The 21144-nt window shown below is 39.3% G+C and overlaps 2 protein-coding genes across 4 annotated transcripts; both read left to right on the top strand.

Moving 5' to 3' along the window:
- Positions 1–12: 12 nt before the first annotated feature.
- LOC115576978 (plasma kallikrein-like) lies at positions 13–7347 on the top strand. Of its 3 annotated transcripts, none has more exons than XM_030409730.1 (9): positions 13–500; positions 3330–3441; positions 4429–4538; positions 4633–4795; positions 5105–5241; positions 5316–5448; positions 6577–6683; positions 6804–6939; positions 7111–7347. In XM_030409730.1, the coding sequence occupies exons 2-9, from the start codon at positions 3332–3334 to the stop codon at positions 7220–7222; spliced, it is 1008 nt and encodes a 335-aa protein (XP_030265590.1). In that variant the 5' UTR covers positions 13–500; positions 3330–3331; the 3' UTR covers positions 7223–7347. The 3 variants fall into 3 exon arrangements, with proteins under 3 accessions (XP_030265590.1, XP_030265585.1, XP_030265577.1); XM_030409725.1 differs by having other exon boundaries at positions 3285–3441; XM_030409717.1 differs by lacking the exon at positions 13–500 and adding an exon at positions 2610–3136 and having other exon boundaries at positions 3285–3441.
- A 1355-nt stretch (positions 7348–8702) lies between these two features.
- LOC115578567 (coagulation factor XI-like) lies at positions 8703–20548 on the top strand. Its single transcript, XM_030411604.1, has 10 exons — positions 8703–8734; positions 13008–13060; positions 13209–13365; positions 16597–16706; positions 16801–16963; positions 18496–18632; positions 18707–18840; positions 19677–19783; positions 19904–20039; positions 20215–20548. The coding sequence occupies exons 1-7, from the start codon at positions 8703–8705 to the stop codon at positions 18781–18783; spliced, it is 729 nt and encodes a 242-aa protein (XP_030267464.1). The 3' UTR covers positions 18784–18840; positions 19677–19783; positions 19904–20039; positions 20215–20548.
- Positions 20549–21144: the final 596 nt, after the last annotated feature.

The following is a 21144-nucleotide window of genomic DNA, read 5'->3' as shown; positions in this document are numbered from 1 at the left end:
CCACACGAGATTTTCCAACCAATATTTTCCGGTAGTACTTTCAATTGTATTGAGAAGACTGATGTTCTTCACTGTACTTGTCAGCGGTTTTAATGTAGTGGCTTACCTGTACGTATTTCATTTTAGTTTCACATGAACAATGGCTAAGTACGATGGGAAATTTTGGGCTTTTAGTTATTTGGTCACAAATCACAAAATTGGACAATTTTAAAATTTAGACTCTTGGTGCGTGGTAAAAAATTCATCATGAGGGCACATGAGTTTTTATACCCGATTACATGGCTAACAATCTAATAGTTGTCAAAACATTTCACCCCAAACCACAAAAGCTAACGTGATGGTGACGCTAGAAGTAAAGCCAGTGGATAACAAAAAATTCATCGGATTAATTATGTGGGAAACCTGAATGTCGGTATTGATTGTGCCTGTCCTTCCAGGTGATGCTGCTGTAATGCACAGGATGAAATGAAAGCTTTGTCCTGCCGCTGCTGGGGATGATGGTAAATTTGAATATAGTACTTTTTCAGATATTGCAGTCATGACCATGATGGTGGACTGAAAGTTCAACAGATGGACAGGCAAAGAGAGCAACATAGCCATCCATAGAGCCATGGTACCAGTCATATTAACCTGAGACTGTCTATAGCTACTGATTGACTCATTTCAAAGAGATAACAAAAGAAATGTCATCAACTTCCTTGTTATCTTAGACAAGACTTTCAAGGTTTACACAGAAAACAATTCTAAGTTTGCATTGGGTTATTCTGATATCCTATTTGATTTCGATGTAGATTGATAAAAACACCTGATATAGTTTCCCTCAAGTTAAAATACAAATAAAGTGCTGTTTGTGTTCCATGTGGTGCTACTATCTGAAACGTGTCGACACATATCACACATCATTAAGATGTGCATTCGTTGTACCAGCAAACCATGTTTTGCTACATCTGGCGATCAAGTTATGTAGTCCAGGACATCTCTGCAGTGCTACAGTATTTCATTATGATGCTGTTTGTGACACTTTGTACCTTTAACAAAAAATTGAAACTTTTTACAATTTGGATATTGCAGTTTGGCATCGCTGGAATAATTACCAAAAAGTCATACTTGAGGAAAAGTAGAGATAGCTTGTATATATCTAACTTTGGTAAATGTGGTAAAGTCACCCATACGAATAGTCCAAATTTTAAAGTATGATATCAAGTGTACTTGAGTATTAAAAGTAAAGGTAATATATACATATGTACTGTATGTATATACTGTATACTATCCATCATCTGGTTATCTGATTCAATATTCAGAAGTTTTCTCATTTTCAGAATCAGTGTTTTTCTTTGTTAGCCCATTGTTGATAAGATAATTTACAAATGTGCTACCTTGGCTCGAGGCAACATGTAATCTACCAAGTAACTAATTACTAAAGCTATCAAATCAGTCCAGAGTATTATGAGTACAATATTTACCATCAAAAAGCTGTAGAGTGGAAGTATAAAGAACCAACTGCTCCCGAGTCAGGAACCCATCACTCCTCTGTAAATGCCATTTTGAGTCACGTTGATGAGTACAAACTGCATTAAAATCAAACTGGATGTTGACGTAAAATAAAAATCTAGATCTGTGCTACTGTGCACGGATAAAATGAAGTAAGTGTTGGTCTTGCACTTCTTTAGATAACATCATAAAACCCAGATTCCAAGAATTTGCAACATTGTGTAAAATATAAATACACGAGTCTACACTCAACTTTAACGATCAGAGAGGCTGTCAGTCATTTTAAACATTTAAACTTAACAAGAAACAGGAAACTCTCCAGAGAAAAACTAAATTAAAAAGTTTTAGCTCTGATGGAGCTCAAGATTCATCAGGAGGACAGCTGCTTTACTCCAAATTATTCTACAAAACTGAACCACAACTGAAGTGTGTGTGTGTGTGTGTGTGTGTGTATGTGAGCTTTTGGATGTGTCGAATAACATAGAACAACATCCCATCCTTCAGCGTGATGGGTGATTTAAAATGAGTTAAGCTGCTGGGCCCCATGCATGAATGTGCAAATATAACCGCTGAGATGCACTTATTGTTTGTATTGGTGGAGTTTTGCTGCATTTATTTGTTCATTCATTTTTCACCATTACAGGTACAGGTGTTCTACCTTCCCGCCTCTCACCCACTATTAGCACTTCAGGCTGGTAAATCATCAAAATAGGGCCCATCTGAGTTTACCCTCCAGTGAATTCAGTATTGTTACAATGTTAAATTACAATTGTGACAGTAATTTAATCCATTGCTTGACGTTTTGGGTTCTGTGCCTTAAATATTGGTGTTTTTATATATTAATTCAGACTGGCTATCAAGAGCACTGGGAGTAATGCTATTCTGCTGGGTCCCTAAGCTGTTACACAAAAACAGTTTGTAGTCAATGTGGTAAAATTTAAAGTTACCATCAACAGTTTTTCAGGTGTTCCTAAGCTTGTGTAATAATGTCCTTAAACAATGAGTGTTTTACAAAGTGCTGAGCCTCGCCTCATCTTTACTTGTGAAGGTCGGAGCCTTTTGAGGATGCTTCATTGATACCCAATCATGATACCATCACATATCATTCCACAACTTTCCCAGTCTTTTTGCTGTCCAAACTGGTCTGAAACGTTCTGCTGAAATCAAACTCAGAATAAGAATGTATTGCCAAAAATCAACAAAGTCGACTTTGTAAAACATTAAGTAATATAGTCTAGGTTGTATTTTATTGACTGTGATGAGTTCATCAATATTTCCTCCACAAATATTCGACATGCATTTCTTGTTTTTTTTAAGCTCTGCAGAAAGGAGGATCTCATGTGTACCCAGTGCCTCTCCTGCCTCCTGCTAGTCTAGAGTTTATGTTTGTATTGCTATGTTATCACACAGCAAGTGTACAGTGGTCACTACCAGTCAATAACTGAATGTGTGAGAAGTCAGTCATGCTAATCAATCAGGAGTATAAATACATGAGCTGGATTACAGACAATTGGTGCAGTTGGTGAAACCTCTCGTTGGCTGCAGTTGTGATTGAAGAATCTCTCTGTCTTCAAAACTGAGAAGATGGGAACACATTTCATTTTAGTGGGTCTGCTCTTCATCTGTGGTCTCTCCCTTGGTCTAGGTAACAAATATACAGTTTCTTTCATGCTGTTTAAGCACATATGTAAGTGCTGGTCTGCTTTAAGACTTACTCATTTACCAAAATATATTTAACAATGTCTGTATATATACAGGTAATTGTGTCTGTGTTTCTCTTTCTGTTTCTTCAGAATGTAGCCGGGAGCTTCTGGTGAATGTGAATTTTCCCGGAGCAGACATGAAATCTCCCTGGTCTCCTGATGCCGAGCACTGTCAATACCTGTGCACCCAGCACCCCACCTGTCTCTTCTTCTCCTTTATTCGGCCTGACTGGACACGAGATAAAAGGTGCACCTTTTGGATTTGTAAAAGAACATAGAACATTAGAGGATTCAGGATCCTTATTGATCCTTGAAGGGGGATTTAAAAGACGTTAAACTCCTTTCTGTTGATGGAGTTTTGCTGCATTTATATGTCATAAAATTGTTAATATATCCCCCATCTGGGTAAAATCAGTATTATTACAAGGCAAAATTATAACCGTGACTATGATTTAATCCTGATGTTTTCAGTCTGTACCTAAAATATTCATATTCTCATGTATTTATTCAGACTGGCTATCAAGAGCACTGGGAGAAAAGCTGTTCTGTTGGCTCCTTGAGCTGGTATACAATGAGAATACGAAGCGAGATGGCAGCGTTGTTGGCCCTCTATGATCATGCACCAGCCATACTGCTGAAGATTAATATTTGCAATGTTACAGTAAAAATTAGACAACCTTCCCTTTCACTATACTATAGTGACTATAGTACCCAAAGCCGTGCATGAGTAAAAGCAAAAACATCCTGTTGAACATTACTGTGCTGAGAGTGCAAGTGAGTGAAAAAACACTTAAATATACTGAAGTATCAAAAGAAATGTTCTGACAATTAATGGACTAAAGTATGGAAAGTACAAGTTAAAATACATTATACATATCTTTATTTATATGTAAATACTGTCTATGGTAGGTTGACTGACAACTGGCCTTGCTGCCTTTCTAATTGCAAATAACATAAAACTTTGGCTTCATGTAATATGCGGAGCAGTAACCAGTAACTGAATTTATCAAATACATGCAGTGAAGTGAAAGTGCATTATTTTGCCCCAAAAATGTTCTGGAGTGTTAAGTAGTAGAGAATGAACATAGTCAATTTAAGTGCAAGTACCTCAGAATTGCACTTAAGTACAGAACTTCAGTAAATGTACTCATTTGCATTCCATCAATGCAGCTGCCATAAAACCATTGTCCACTTACATTAATTGGTTGTTGTAAATTGCCTCTCTCTCCACCAGACAGTTCTTCTGCTACCTGAAGGCCACTCCCTCCGGACAGCCCAAACATCAGCATCCTATACTGGGCATCACCTCTGGCTTTTCTCTCAAACCTTGCTACCCAGATCAACGTAAGCCCCTAACAAAATCAAACCACAGTTGTAAAGTTTATAATTGATGATTTATGGTGAAACTCTCCTTAATTTTTAATTTTTTCCCCTCCAGAGCCTTGTCTGCCTCGGGTGCATCATCACGTCGTCTTCCATGGGGGCACTTATCAATCTTTGTTCACAGCAGACCATGAGGAGTGTCAGAGAGCCTGCACACATGATCCTGACTGTCAGTTCTTTGCTTTTTTTAAGAAAGACTTCCCACATGCGAGGCACAGGTAAATAAAGTTAATTGTTTTATACTGGAGTTTTCTTGATACTTTTATTGTCTGCAACCAGCGGCTCTGTAGTCAGTCTGTTGGTCAGTCGGTCCATAAAAGTTTCCCCACCTGTTGGAAGCCACAGCTTTTGTCCTAAGAGACTGGAGGTCAAGTGTGTTTGTGAAGGTGTGTTATTGTGTTCATGTCAATTATCTAAAAGGGGAGTGGCAGTGGGAGTGGGGATGTGTAGTAGTGAGGAGTGTGTGAATCTGAATGCCTGAACAAGTGATTTCTTGTTGGTGTTTTCCATCTGTTTTCTGTGTTTAGGTTTCAGTGTCACCTTAAATTCAGCTGGAAAATACCAAGGATACCTAGAATTAAACAAAGTGCTTCACGAATATCTGGATTCTCCCAGAGGCTACAACAAACGCAAAACTTTGCCACAGGTCATCAAACACTCAAAGGTAAGAGCATTGTTTTTAGCAACATTCTGTTGCTGTTGTGAATGTTTTCTCACTGTGCTGCTTCTTTCATACAGCATGTGAGAGCAAGCTTTTTCCACACACAAACATCCCTGGGTTCAACATCGATGTTCTGCCTGCTGTCTCTCCTGAACACTGTCAGGCATTCTGCTCCGTCCGTCCACTCTGCACCTACTTCTCTTACATCAGGTAGACTGTGTTGTCATTGGTGTTGCACAAATGGCAGCAGCAGTGACAACAGCTGAGGGTCGCTAACCTGCTGTCATTGTAGCTGTTGCAGTCGTGTTCAAATACAAATAAAATGCTTTTTGGAGCCAAAATAATTCTATTTAAAACATGTTCAATGATCTCCTGTTTATAGCTGTATGTAGTATCCAGCATAATTAACAGTTATTGTCTTATGTTACCATCTTAAGAGTGGTTAGCTGTGCTATGTGAAGGGCCAGAAAACATAAATTGTACAATGCAATGTCCCAAGTGAGTCCTCTTAAGTAGAGTGATTTTTTTTGTTATGCATTTTCAGCTCAGGTTTGAAGCTTTGTTTCATTTTGTAGCTGTGTTTTTCCCTCTGTTTGGAGTGGTTTTTGTTTCATATTTTTTTCAGCTCAGTTGTGAAGCGTAGTATAATTTTATAGCCAAAGCTTTTTCCTCCTTTTTAGAGCGTTTTTCTTGTTTAAATTTTCATAGTCAGTCCTCATAAGAGTAGATTAGTTGTCAACCTTTTCTTTTCCTCCAGTTGGAGTGATTTTCTGTTGAGTTATTAAGAGTGTTCTATACCCTTTTTGTTTGTCACTCTATCTTAAGATCAGATAAGTGAATTTTCAGATTAAAGCCTGATCAAACTGCTCTCGCTCTGCATCTGAGTCCTCCTTTAGTCCAGGCCTTACACATACTCTGCTATGAAGTGCTAGCTGGTATGTTAAACAAAACAAACGTATTCTCTAGGAAGGCAACAAAGTCAAAAGTGAACAGTGTTATGCTACTCTTCACTTTAGTAATACTAGCATTATGCTTGTTGGTGTCAGGACATCAAAAGCAAAGTTAATGGAAAATTGGTATCTTTACAACTATACTTAAGTACTAAAGCTTTACTGGGTAATGAAACACTTTATAAAATGTGTTTTCCAAATCAACTATCAAATGCTATCAGATTATACAAGACTACAATGTGGGATGAGAAAGCTCAGATATTAAATTATTCTTCGACCCTTCAGTTGACTGACAGGATATAAACACTGTAACAATGCTGATTGGTTTAAACACTCGTCTCTACTTTGTAATATCTTAACATTCTTTACCCATGTCTCATGTTTTCAGCCATACCTTTAAATGTTACCTGAAGAGCAATCCACATCAAATGGCCCGCACTGCTGCAGCAGGAATCACATCTGGGTTACCAACACGCTTCTGTCAGCCCAATAACAGTGTGTAACACATAAATCATTCAACAGATTCAAGTTTGTTCCAACATATATGTCCTGTTAATATTTAATGTGAGTTTCTCTCAGCAACAGCAGTCTGACCCTCTTCCTCTCTGCTAACAGACTGGATCAAGAAGACTTATGTGGGAATTGATTTCCCACATTCTGACATTCGCAATTTTAAGTCAGATGGGGTTGAGTCGTGCCGGAGAACCTGTACCGAAGATCCCAACTGCCAGTACTTCAGCATCGTTGCCAGGTACAAAATGCAATATAATTCAATATCCATAAATCATTTTATACTTAAAACTTCATCCTCAGATGTTTTTGTAGCCCTACTTTGTATGTTTGAGGGTGATGTGTTTCTGTAGTTTACATAAAATCCATAATGGTACATCACTAATGATGCTGATGGTGATTTGTGTTCCAGGCGCCTTTGCTTTCTCAAGCGTGTCATCACCATGCCTGTTCCTGCAATCCAAAAAGAGGTCAATTTTGTGTCTGGCTTCTCCCTGAGGAACTGTCAGTATAAAGCTACCTGAATCAATCCATCAATGTTATCGGAAGATAATCAATGTAATCAACATCAATGTAATCCATATCTAATCAATGTAATCAATATCAATGTAATCCATATATAATCCAATAAAAAATTCAGCATCAAGCACTCTGTGTAAAGGACTTTATTTTCATTAACACTTGAGATGCTTTCTCTCACCTTGTCACCTTATGCCTTATTACTGCCTCTCTCCCTTCATATTCATTAATTTACCATCATTTCCGGACTGTTGAGTGCACCTGAATATAAGCCGCACCAACTAATTTTAAAAAGAAAAAATGTACATATATAGGCAGCACTTGTCTATAAGCCGCAGGTGTCCACGTTGTAACATGAGATATTACACGGCAGTAACACGGCAGTAAAACGACAGTAAAACGGCAGTAACACAGCTGGTTAGAAATATCAATCATTGATCAACATCTTCCTCTTGCGCACTAAAACCACTGAAGTCGTCTTCTTCAGTGTCGGAATTAAACAGCCTCAGAATGACTTTGTCACACACTTTCTCAGTCTCTCTTTCGTTGTCGCTCTCAATGTCACTTTCGTTTTTGCCTTTAACTTAAAAGCTGCATCATATGCATTTCTTCGTGTGTTTTCCATGATGAGGGTGTATACATGAAGCGCAAACTGACTGTTCAAAACACAATCAAACTAGCGTCTTCCTCGGCACATTATCTCTTCCACCTGTCTGTCTCGCTCTTGCGCTTCCTGCTAGAGCGCCCCCTGGAGGGGCCCATACAAATCTATAGATTAGCCGCATGATATTATAGGCCGCAGGGTTCAAAGTGTGTGAAAAAAGTAGCGGCTTATAGTCCAGAAATTACGGTAGTTTGGACCAAAGCTTCAGTTTTTTCCTAACCTCCTCCTTTACCTGCCCACCCACGAGTCCCGTAGATATCTGAAATCCACAATCCACACCCTTCAGCTGACATGTTTGCCGTTCCTAGTTTCTAATATGTGACCATTCATTGCACAGCGCTGCTGTTGATGGTTTCATGTTTTACATGAAAATATGCACTTGCTCCTTTAAAGAGATGTTTAATTATTCTATCTGTGCTGTAAACGAAGGCAGTAAAACAAACTTTATGTTCCCCCCTTAATTGATTATCCACAAAGCCCTCTTATAACCTACTTCAGTAAAGAATATGTTTCACAGAGCTCCGCATAAGGGGAGTAATGATATTAAATCATACATGGATTTCTATATCATGATACTGTGTCACATGTATCAAAATGTATCTCTTCAACAGCACATTTAAGGTTTGGATCTCTAATCTTAAAATACATTTTAGTCGGGGGGGAAAGCATCTTTGTCCCTGCAGCTCTGCCTTTCTCTCTGCACTTGTGCAGTTTTGACAGCAGAGGTCACTAAACTATATGTTGTGACGACCGCAGCACCCTTTGTCATGGACCTGTGTATGTGTGTGCCACGGTTTCTTTGCACTGACAGATTACTCATAATGGCCACTGCAGTCAAACACTGCATGGTTCGGTGTGCGTCTACCAGCTTTGTTGCTGTAGCAGTGTATAAGCCTCTGCTGCTCTTAATGCCTTCAGTTCATTACTTTTGTAGGTCTACATTTAGTCCTCTACTGACAACAAGCAATACAAAACAAAACATGAACTCAAATTGTTCCAACCAGAGGGACATATAGTGGTGCCTGGAGCAGTTGGTATAATGTTAACTTATGGCCTCACATTTTTTAAAGTGGCCTATCCAGCCAAGAATAAATCCCTTATGTAAGAAATTGATGTCACTGAACTTATGCTGCTTGACCTCAGGGAGAAAGGATGATTAAAGGATATGTTCACCCAAAAATGAAAATTTGGTCATCATCTACACATACCAAGAGAAAGTCAGGCGTTGTAATCAACATTTCAAAACCATAGTATCTCTTTATATAAGTAGGTGTACAATTAGGAAAATTGTGGAGTTTTTGGAGTCCCTTTAACTTGTCACCTACCCTGGAGTTCAAAGCAAAAGTAGTCAGTTCCCTGGTACACAGCCTGAAACATGTCTGAGCAGGTGTCCAGTATTTCATTGATGTGAAGAAGCGGTTTTCCTTGTCCCCAATGAAATGCATGACCAGCACTTTCATTTATATCCAATGCTGAATATTTTTCTGAAAAGGTCATTTCTGTAGAAAATGTAAAAAAGAGGTGTTTTCAGATTTAGCTGCTTAAGTGTGGATGCACATGTCTAATAGTGGATGAAGACAGCAGCTCATGAGCCAAATCCCGCCCTCCAAGAAAAATATTTGGCCACTAGTGAACCATGAAAATGGGACTTTCACAGTTTACATCAAGGGCTAGTGTTGCTACAAGCCACAATAGCCTGAAGCTGACTATACTGATTGGCTCATTTCCAAGGCCTACAAGACAATTATCATCAGCTTCCTTGTCATGTTAGATTTTCCTATATTTGCTGATCGATGCTGCTCTGCTCGTTCACGACCTGCAATTGTGTTTGTTGGACTTCCTGGTAGAAAAAAAAAAAAAAAAACCCTGTTAAGGTTCAAGCGGAAAACAATGTCAGGTTTGCATTGGGTTAATCTGATATCCTATTTGATTTTCAATGTAGATTGATAAAAAAAAAAATTTTATGATTTGGATATTGCACTTTGGCATCGCTGGAAAACTTACCCAAAAGCCATACTTGAGGAAAAGTAAAGATAGCTTGTATATATCTAACTTTGGTTAATGTGCTAAATGCATGCAAATAGTGCAAGTACAAGTCTTAAAGTATCTGATATCAAGTGTACTTAAGTATCAAAAATAAATTTGGCAAACAAAGAAATTAAAGTATCAGACGTATAAGTACAAGTAATATGTACTGTATGTATATACTGTATACTATCTGTCAATTACCCGTCAGCTGAATATCTCATTCAATATTCATGTCAGGCTAGGGGTTAAAGGGAAGACTATGGATAGAGGAGGTGGACCCAAATGCAGTAACACATGAGAGGCAAGGCGTGGGGAACCAAAAGGCGTGCTTTTATTTAACAAAAGCTGAACTTCACAAAAACCAAGGGAGTAAAAAGGCAAAGTAGCAAATGAAAGCAAGGCAAAGTAGCAACCAAAAACAGCAAGACAAAGTACAAACCAAATAGCACAAAGTTCAAATCAAAAGCAAAGTTCAAATCAAAAGGCAAAATGCAAAACTCAAATCCAAAAACACATACCGTGGGGGAACAAGGAACAGGCACAGGCACAGGCACAGGCACAGGCACAGGCACAGGCACAGGCACATGAACTGGAGCATGGACAAAGACAGACGCTGACAAGAACAATGACCAGACAAAGAGTGAAGGGAACACAGAGACTAAATACACAGACACTGATGACAAGACGAGGAACAGGTGAGGTGGACCAACAGGTGAGAAAACTAAGGGGAGGAGCACATGAGAACATGAACAGAACAAAGCAATAGACAGAGGGAGCCAGAGGGGACATAGGAAAATACACAGGAGAACTTAAAGGACACATGAGGGCATGGAAGAACAAGACACAAGACAAGAAACAAAGACACGGAAATCAAATACAAGAAACCACAAGACAAAACCAGACAAGAACACAACAACCAGATCTACAGTCATGACAATTCAGAAGTTTTCTCATTTTCAGAATCAGTGTGTTTCATTCTTGGGCGGCTGTAGCTAAGTGGGTAGAGCTGAGGACTAGTGACCGGAAGGTCGCTGGTTCGAATCCCTGGCTCCCCGGGGCGGGACTGAGCTACATGCCGAAGCATCCTTGAGCAAGATGCTGAACCCCAACAACAACAGCTCCTGATGTGCAGTTGGCACCTTCGTGGCAGCCACTGCCATCAGTAAGGGCCCTGCGATGAGCTGGCGACTCATCGAGGGAGTACCCTGGCCTTCGCCCATAGAGTCACTGGATTTGGCCCCAGTACCCCCGCTCCACCTTGAATAAGGTGGTATAAAAGCAGTAACGCAACCCGCATGGATAAAGCGGAAGAAAACGAACGAACGAAGTGTTTTTCTTTGTTACCCCATTGTTGATAAGATTATTTACAAATGTGCTACCTTGGCTCAAGGCGACATGTGATCTACCAAGTTACTAATTACTAAAGCTATCAAATCAGTTCAGTGTAGTATGCGTACAATATTTACCATCAAAAAGCTGTAGAGTGGAAGTATAAAGAACCAACTGCTCCCCAGTCAGGAACCCAAACACTCTTCAGTAATTGCCCTTTTGAGTCACGTTGATGAGTACAAACTGCATTAAAATCAAACTGGATGTTGATGTCAAATAAAAATCTATATCTGTGCTACTGTGCACAGATAAAATGAATTAAGCGTTGGTCTTGTACTTCTTTAGATAACATCATAAAACCCAGATTCCAAGAATTTGCAACATTGTATGAAATATAAATATAACCACATTTGCCTGGTGTAACGTTGATTTGACCATATACCACTGTGTTGAGGGCACATTATTCAGATGGTAAGTTGCGCCTACATACGAAGGTCAACAGTGCGTCTACACTCAACTTTAATGATCAGAGAGGCTGTCAGTCATTTTAAACATTTGAACTTAACAAGAAACAGGAAACTCTCCAGAGGAAACAAAATAAAAAAGTTTTAGTTCTGATGGAGCTCAAGATTCATGAGGAGGACAGCTGCTTTACTCCAAATTATTCTACAAAACTGAACCTGAAGTGTGTGTGTGTGTGTGTGTGTGTGTGTGTGTGGGTGTGTGTGTGTGTGTGTGTGTGTGTATTTGAGCTTTTGGATGTGTCGAATAACATAGAACAACATCCTATCCTTCAGCGTGATGGGTGATTTAACATGAGTTACGCTGTTGGGCCCCATGCATGAATGTGCAAATATAACCGCTGAGATGCACTTATTGTTTGTATTGGTGGAGTTTTGCTGCATCTATTTGTTAATTCATTTTTCACCATTACAGGTACAGGTGTTCTACCTTCCTGCCTCTCACCCACTATTAGCGCTTCAGACTAGTAAATCATTAAAATAGGGCCCATCTGAGTTTACCCTCCAGTGAATTCAGTATTGTTACAATGTTAAATTACAATTGTGACAGTAATTTAATCCATTGCTTGATGTTTTGGGTTCTGTACCTTAAATATTGGTGTTTTTATATATTAATTCAGACTGGCCATCAAGAGCACTGGGAGTAATGCTATTCTGCTGGGTCCCTAAGCTGTTAAACAAAAACAGTTTGTAGTCAATGTGGTAAAATATAAAGTTACCATCAACAGTTTTTCAGGTGTTCCTAAACTTGTGTAGTAATGTCCTTAAACAATGAGTGTTTTACAAAGTGCTGAGCCTCGCCTCATCTTTACTCGTGAAGGACGGAGCCTTTCGAGGATGCTTCATTGATACCCAATCATGATACCATCACATATCATTCCACAACTTTCCCAGTCTTTTTGCTGTCCAAACTGGTCTGAAACGTTCTGCTGAAATCAAACTCAGAATAAGAATGTATTGCCAAAAATCAACAAAGTCAACTTTGTAAAACATTAAGTAATATAATCTAGGTTGTATTTTATTGACTGTGATGAGTTCATCAATATTTCCTCCACAAATATTCGACATGCATTTCTTGTTTTTTTAGCTCTGCAGAAAGGAGGATCTCATGTGTACCCAGTGCCTCTCCTGTCTCCTGCCAGTCTAGCTTTTATGTTTGTATTGCTATGTTATCACACAGCAAGTGTACAGTGGTCACTACCAGCCAATAACTGAATGTGTGAGAAGTCAGTCATGCTAATCAATCAGAAGTATATTTTTTGTGGGTCTGCTCTTCATCTGTGGCCTCTCCCTTGGTCTAGGTAACAAATATACAGTTTATTTCACACTGTTTAAGCACATTTGTAAGTGCTGGTCTGTTTTAAGACTTACTCGTTTACCAAAATCTATTTAACATTGTCTGTATATGTACACGTAATTGTGTCTGTGTTTCGTTTTCTGTTTCTTCAGAATGTAGACGGGAGCTTCAGGTGAATGTCAATTTTCCCGGAGCAGACATAAAATCTCTCTGGTCTCCTGATGCCGAGCACTGTCAGTACCTGTGCACCCAGCACCCCACCTGTCTCATCTTCTCGTTTATTCGGCCTGACTGGACACGAGATAATAGGTGCACCTTTTGGATTTGTAGAACATAGAGCATTTTTTTATTTATTTTTTTATTTATTCATATGCACAATGATCAAAAAAAACCCAGAATCATACTTCATAATACAAAGGCAAATATTTGTGCAGGAGAGGAAAAGAAGCCCAAAGGGCTTATATAAAATCCTCCCCCTCAATACAAAATCACTAAAAGAGATCAACTAATAAAAAAGAAAAGAAAAAAAGGAAAGAAACAAAGAAAAGACACAATAAACGAATAAACATAGAGTGAAAAATATCCATAAAATTACAAGTATACGAGTATTATTTTGCCTGGAGAGAAGATACCTCACCAGACTAGTCCTAAACATTTTGTAGGATGATATAAGCTTAAGAGACCTATCTAAAAGGTTCCAGAGTCGGGGTCCATGGAATTTGATAACGGATTTGTGCCTGGATGTACGACAAAGAGGTAAATTAAAATTCCTCAGACCTCTCACTGAATAAAAAAGAAAAAAACTTATGAGAAGTGCCTGGAATGTCTTGTTTGTGATGAATGAATTTAGACATAAACAGACATGTTTGAAACATATTAATAGGAAAAACTGATAAAAGTTTAAATTTGCTAAATAAGGGTGCTGATGGCGCTTGATTAGTGGAATTTGAAATCATTCTCAAGAATCTTTTTTGAATTGAGAATAGCTGATTAAGGTATGAGGAATATGAAGCACCCCAAACAATGTTACGGTATGTCAAATATTAATAAAATAAACTGTGATATAATGTCATAAGACAGGACTGATTAACTAAGGAAGTGACTCTTCTGATAATGCCATAGGACTTCATAATTTTTTTGCATACATGCTCAATATGGTTTCCCCAAGATATCCTCGAAATCATTAGAGGATTAAAGATCCTGATCGATCCTTGATGGGAGATTTAAAGAATTTAAAGTCCTTTATGTTGCTGGAGTTTTGCAGCATTTGTTTGACATTACATTTTTTAAATAGGCCCCATGTGGGTTTATACTCCAGTAAATTCAGAATTATTCCAAGGTAAAATTATAACCCTGACTATAATTTAATCCTTTTCCTGACGTTCTGAGTTTTGTACCTGAAATCAGAGATGCACCGATCAGGATTTTTGCGGCCGATCACCGATCACCGAAAGCAGTATCTGCCGGTCCCGATATTGCCGATCACTGATCACAGCGTCAAATCCATAAATTCTTCTATATTGTTGTCTTGTGTAACTTTCATATATTTAATTAATGATTCTTTTTACACAACATTGACATTGTATTATTGAGTATACAAATTAGGAGATGAGAAAGTATCACGAATTGACCACCGTTTTATTGCAGGCTGAGGCAATGTGCAATATTTCACACTCTAGAGACTCTCTTAGAGACAACTTGGACTCAGCTTACATAGAGTAACTGTAGCTTACTAGTGGGAATGCATGCAGTCAGGGTGGGAATTTTGTCATTTTAGGGGCAAGTCCATTTTGCCTTCAGTTTTTTTTTCAGGGGCACCAAGGCCACATGACAGGGCACAAAGGCCACTGAGTAAAATGTGTTGATTTACCTTTCAGACTGATACCATAACATCCTAATTTATAATAAGACATGGATTGTGTATCAACACATTTTTTAATACCTTAAGTTACATTAGAAAGTCGTTTTTGGTAATTAGGGTTAGGGTGAGGTGATTTTTGTGACACCACACTGAATATTAGTGTTATTGAATATTTCTCCCAATAGAAATTCCCCCAAATTATGGCAAAGCACATTTTTTCCAAACAAAAAAATTGTAGAATAACCAGCAGGAGACCACTGATGTGTGGAGTGATTTTGGCGACACTACACTCTGAATAATAGTGAAGTTATTGAATATTTTTTGTAGTTTCTCTTTTCAGTGTTGCACTTTGTAGACGGTCCCTGCGAGTTAATGTCCAGACGCTCGTTTTGATTAACATACGGTTGTAGCTCGTTGTCTTCCTCACTACGGTAGGAAAGAGCCGTCGTTTGTGTTTTAACAACGTTTCACTTATGAGTTATTGATCCGGGAAGTTCGAATCTGTGAATATATTTCCAACTTTACCAAACTAAATCCTACCACATAAGTCAGTTACGTATCATGTCAAAACCGGCTGCGCTCGCTCGCTGTGCTGTAAGTTTCGTTCTTCTGTTTCGAGACGCTGCTGCTGTTTGAGAGGCTTTCACGTGAGATCATCGTGATGATGAGACTCCACCTGCGCGAACCGCGAACTCACTGAAGTTACTGTGAGTGACTACTGTGCACTCAGGTGGCTGTAATTCAGGGCAAGCTCACTACACTGACCGGGCCAGGGGCACAGAGGCCACTGTGGCCGTACGATTAGTTTTTTTTTTCACGCTGCATCAAGGCCAAAGTGCTGGGCAACAGCGGCCATGGCCGCCGTGAAATTCCCACCCTGCATGCAGTCAGTGCACTGTCTCTATATTGAAACGTCATCTAATCGGCCTGATTTGATCTATTTTGAGAACTCCGATCAAAACCGATAGGGGCATTATCGGCCGATTGCGATCGGTTGCCGATCGATCGGTGCATCACTACCTGAAATATTGGTGTTTTCATGTATTTATTCATACTGGCTATCAAGATCACTGGGAGAAATTTTGTTCTGTTGGCTCCTTGAGCTGTTGTACAATGAGAATACGAAGCGAGATGGCAGCGTTGTTGGATCACTATGATCATGCACCAGCCATATAGCTAAAGATTAATATTTGCAATGTCACATTAAAAAATAGACAAACTTCCCTTTCACTATAGTACCCAAAGCCGTGCATGAGTGAAAGCAAAGATATCCTGTTAAACATTACTGTGCTGGTGGTGCAAGCGAATGAAAAAAAAACTTAAATATACTGAAGTATCAAAAGAAATGTTCTGACAATTAATGGGTTAGGGTTAGGGTTCACCCTTTCTAATTGCCAATAACATAAAACTTTGGCTGCACATAAAATGCAGAATAAGCAGTAACTGAATTTATCAAATACATGCAGTGAAGTGCAAGTGCGTTATTTGCCCCCAAAATGTACTTGAGCGTTAAGTAGCAGAAAATTAACCTAATCAATTTAAGTGCAAGTACCTCAGAATTGCACTTAAGTACAGTACTTGAGTAAATGTACTCAGTTACATTCCATCACTGCAGCTGCCATAAAACCATTGTCCACTTACATTAATTGGTTGTTGTAAATTGCCTTTCTCTCCACCAGACAGTTCTTCTGCTACCTGAAGACCACTCCCTCCAGACGGCCCAAACATCAGCATCCTACTCTGGGCATCACCTCTGGCTTTTCTCTCAAACCTTGCTACCCAGATCCACGTAGGCACATAACAAAATCTAACCACGGTGGTAATGTTAATTGTTGATGAGTTATAGTGAAATTCTTCTTAATTCTTTCTTTTTTCCCCACCAGAGCCTTGTCTGCCTCAGCTGTATCATCACGTCGTCTTCAATGGGAACCCTTATAAATCTTTGTTCACAGCAGACCCTGAGGAGTGTCAGAGAGCCTGCACACATGATCCTGACTGTCAGTTCTTTGCTTATTTTAAAAAAGGGTTCCCACACGCGAAGCGCAGGTAAATAAAGTTCATTATACCATGGTCTGGGGGAATACTCGATTCTGATTGGCTGCAGGGTGTCCATTAACCCCTGATATATGGACACCTACTAAGTAGTTCCAGTCAAATTGACTGTTCACCGCTGTAAATTAATGCGCTAGCTGGTGTATCAAATCTGAATATTTTATTTCCAGTACTGAGTGCAGTCCGTCAGTCCTTCAGTGTCTTATCCTCTGAACACCACAGGGTGGCGACTGTAACACACAAGCTGCAGAAAGTTCACTTCCCCTCTCAACTTACTGATACGCGAATAATCTCACATCCCGTTCGCTGTTCAACTCTCTGCCTCAGGCTGCGGCTAAAGTAACGTTACACACGGCCGGTCATTTGTTCGTGAAAATCTTGCTATTGATTTGGGGACAATGACATGACTGGTTTGCTAGCCAATCATGTTAGCTAGCATACTGTCAAATTATATTTACTGTTTGTCAACCGTACGCAATTTTATTGACTTTGAATCTTGCTAGCATAACTTTAGCTTTCTGACTCATCGCTGAGCGGACTAGAATATCTCCCGTTGCCAAGTCGTATCTATGGTCCGTCCTATTTACTGGAGGAGTGAACAACGTCTCCGTTGCATAAGAATCTTACTGGAGAGTAATGATTGTTCCAGGTATTAGTCAAACCCTCAGGCGTTACCAGGGAAACCAAGTTATGGCTTGTGAAAAACTTTATATTTTGATTGTAAACCGCATGAAAAGGTAAATTAATGGTCCAAATTTATTTTCTTTGGCAAGTGACCATGGTATAAGCGGGATAATGCCCTTCGAGGTGTCCATAAACAAGAGTTAATGGACTTCGCGGAGGCAACCGTCCGACGCGCCGCGTCGTCCATTAACTCCTGTTTATGGACACCTCGTCGGGAATTATTCCTTACTTATTTTATAATGGAGTTCTCCTGATACTTTTATTGACTGCAACCACACTCTGTAGTCAATCTGTTGGTCGGTTGGTCAGTAAGTCCAGTTTCCTCAGCTATCAGCAGCCACAGCATTTGTCCTAAGACACTAGATGTCAAGTGTGTTTCTGAAGGTGTGTTTTCGTGTTGGTGTCAATTATCTAAAAGGGAGAGTGTCAGTGGGAGTGGCCTATAACTCTGTATGTGTATTAGTGAGCAGTGTGTGAATTTGAATGCATAAACAAGGGAATTCCTTCTGGTGTTTCCCGTCTGTTTTCTGTGTTTATGTATAAGTGTCACCTTAGATTGAGCTGGAATGTACCAAGGATACCTATAATTTTATCTGTTGGTCGGTCAGTCACAAGTTTCCTCACTTATTGGCGGCCACAGCTTTTGTCCTAAGAAACTAATTTGACAAGGACGTCGAGTGTGTTTGTGAATGTGTGTGTTTTAGTGTTGTGTCAATTATCTAAAAGGGGGAGTGTCAGTGGGCCTATAACACAGTGTATGTGTAGTAGCGAGGAATGTGTCACTTTGAATGCATGAACAAGTGATTTCATGATGGTGTTTTCCGTCTGTTTTCTGTGTTTAGGTTTATGTGTCACCTTAAATTCAGCCGGAAAATACCAAGGATACCTAGAATTATACGAAGTGCTTCACGAATTTCTGGATTCTCACAGAGGATACAACACACTCAAAACTTTGCCAAAGGTCATCAAACACTCAAAGGTAAGAACATTGTTTTTAGCAACATTCTGTTGCTGTTGTGAATGTTTTCTCACTGTGCTGCTTCTTTCATACAGCATGTGAGGGCAAGCTTTTTCCACACACAAACATCCCCCGGGTTCGACATCGATGTTCTGCCTGCTGTCTCTCCTGAACACTGTCAGACATTCTGCTCCGTCCATCCACTCTGCACCTACTTCTCTTACATCAGGTAGACTGTGTTGTCATTGGTGTTGTACAAAGCAGCAGCAGCAGTGACAACAGGTGAGGGTCGCTAACCTGCTGTCATTGCAGCTGTTGTAGTCGTGTTGGAATACAAATAAAATGCTTTTTGAAACCAAAACTGGACAATGCAATGTCCAAAGTGAGCTTGCAGACTTAAATTAATTCACCGAGTCACCTTAGCCATAATGACAACAGTATCCTGTGCTCTGATATGGCTTTGCTAGCTGGCACGTTAAATGAATCATATGTATTCTCCAGGAAGCCAATAAAGTCAAAAGTGAACAGCAAATTCTATTCCTCACTTTAGTAGTACTGGTATTATGCTGGTAGGTTTTAGGACATCAAAAGCACAGTTAATGGAAAAATTTAATCTTTACAACAATGTAGCTACTTAGTACTACAGCTTTACTGGGTGATGCAATACTTCTCTAAAATTTGTTTTCCAACCCAACTATCAAATGCTATCAGATTATAAAAGACTACAATGTGGAATGAGAAAGCTCAGATATTAAATTATTCTTTGACCCTGCAAGTTGACTGACAGTTTCTCATCTCATTTCATTTTCTTCTGCTTATCCGTGAGGGTAGCGGGGGATGTTATCGCATTTTATCCCACTTTGTCAAGGGGTCGCAGGGTTCCTGGAGCCTTTCCCAGTTTCTCTTTATGGCCGAAGGCAGGGTACACCCCTGGATGAGTCGCCAGCTCATCACAAGGCTCAACTGACAGGATATAAACAATGTAACTATGTTGGTTGTTTTAGACACTCGTCTCTAACTTGTATTATCTTAACATTCTTTACCCATGTCTCATAATGTTTTCAGCCATACCTTTAAATGTTACCTGAAGAACAATCCACATCATATGCCCCGCATTGCTGCAGCAGGAATCACATCTGGGTTACCAACACGCTTCTGTCAGCCCAATAACAGTGTGTAACACATAAATCATTTAACAGATTCAAGTTTGTTCCAACATATATGTTCTGTTTATATTTAATGTGAGTTTCTCTCAGCAACATCAGTCTGACCCTCTTCCTCTCTGCTAACAGACTGGATCAAGAAGACTTACGTGGGAATCGATTTTCCACATTCTGACATTCGCCATTTTAAGACGGATGGCGTTGAGTGGTGCCGGAGAACCTGTACTGAAGATCCCAGCTGCCAGTACTTCAGCATCGTTGCCAAGTACAATATGCAATATAATTAAATATATATATATAAATCATGTAATACTTAAACATAATCTTCGGGTGTTATTTTAGCCCTACTTTGTAATTTTAAGGGTGGTGTGTTTCTGTATTTTACATAAAAGCCATAATGGTACATCACTGATGATGCTGATGTTGATTTTGTGTTCCAGGCGCCATTGCTTTCTCAAGCGTGTCATCACCATGCCAATTCTTCCTAGAATCACCAAACACGCCCATTTTGTGTCTGGCTTCTCCCTGAGGAACTGTCAGTATAAAGCTACTTGAATCAATCCATCATTGTTGTCGGCAGGTAATCAATGTTATCAACGTCAATGTAATCCTTATCTAATCAATGTAATCAACATCAATGTAATCTATATATAATCAGTGTAATAGAAATAAATGTAATCTATATATAATCAATGTAATCAACATTAATGTAATCCATATCTAATCAATATCAGTGTAATCCATATATAATCCAATAAAAGATTCAGCATCAAGCACTCTGTCTAACAGACTTTATTTTCATGTTACACCTGAGATGCTTTCTCTCACCTCGTCACCTTATGTGTCATTACTGCCTCTCTCCCTTCACATTTATTCATTTAGTTTGGACCAAAGCTTCAACTTTTTCCTAAACTCCTCCTTTACCTGCCCACCAGTGAGTCCCATAGACATCCGAAATCCACAATCCACACCCTTCAGCTGAAGGGTTTTTGATATGAGACGAATCACTGCACACAGCGCTACTGTTGCCGATTTTAGATTTTACAAGAAAATGTGCCGATTTAGCTACTTAAGTGTGGATGCACAAGTCTAGTAGTGGATGAAGACAGCAGCTCATGAGCCAAATCCCGCCTTCCAACAAAAAAATTGGCCACTAGTGAACCATGAAAATGGGACTTTCACAGTTTACAGCAAGGGCTAGTGTTGCTACAAGCCATAATAGCCTGAAGCTCTACACTGATTGAATCATTTCAAGGCCTAACAAGAGAATTGTCATCAGCTTCCTTGTCATGTTAGATTCTTCTATATTTGCTGATCGATGCTGCTCTGCTCGTTGATAACCTGCAATTGTGTTTGTTGGACTTCCTGGT

The sequence above is a fragment of the Sparus aurata genome, chromosome 3, assembly GCF_900880675.1.
Source record: "Sparus aurata chromosome 3, fSpaAur1.1, whole genome shotgun sequence".
Taxonomy (NCBI): Eukaryota; Metazoa; Chordata; class Actinopteri; order Spariformes; family Sparidae; genus Sparus; species Sparus aurata.
Note: the sequence above shows the minus strand (reverse complement) of the source record. Positions and strands in the feature narration are given on the sequence as shown.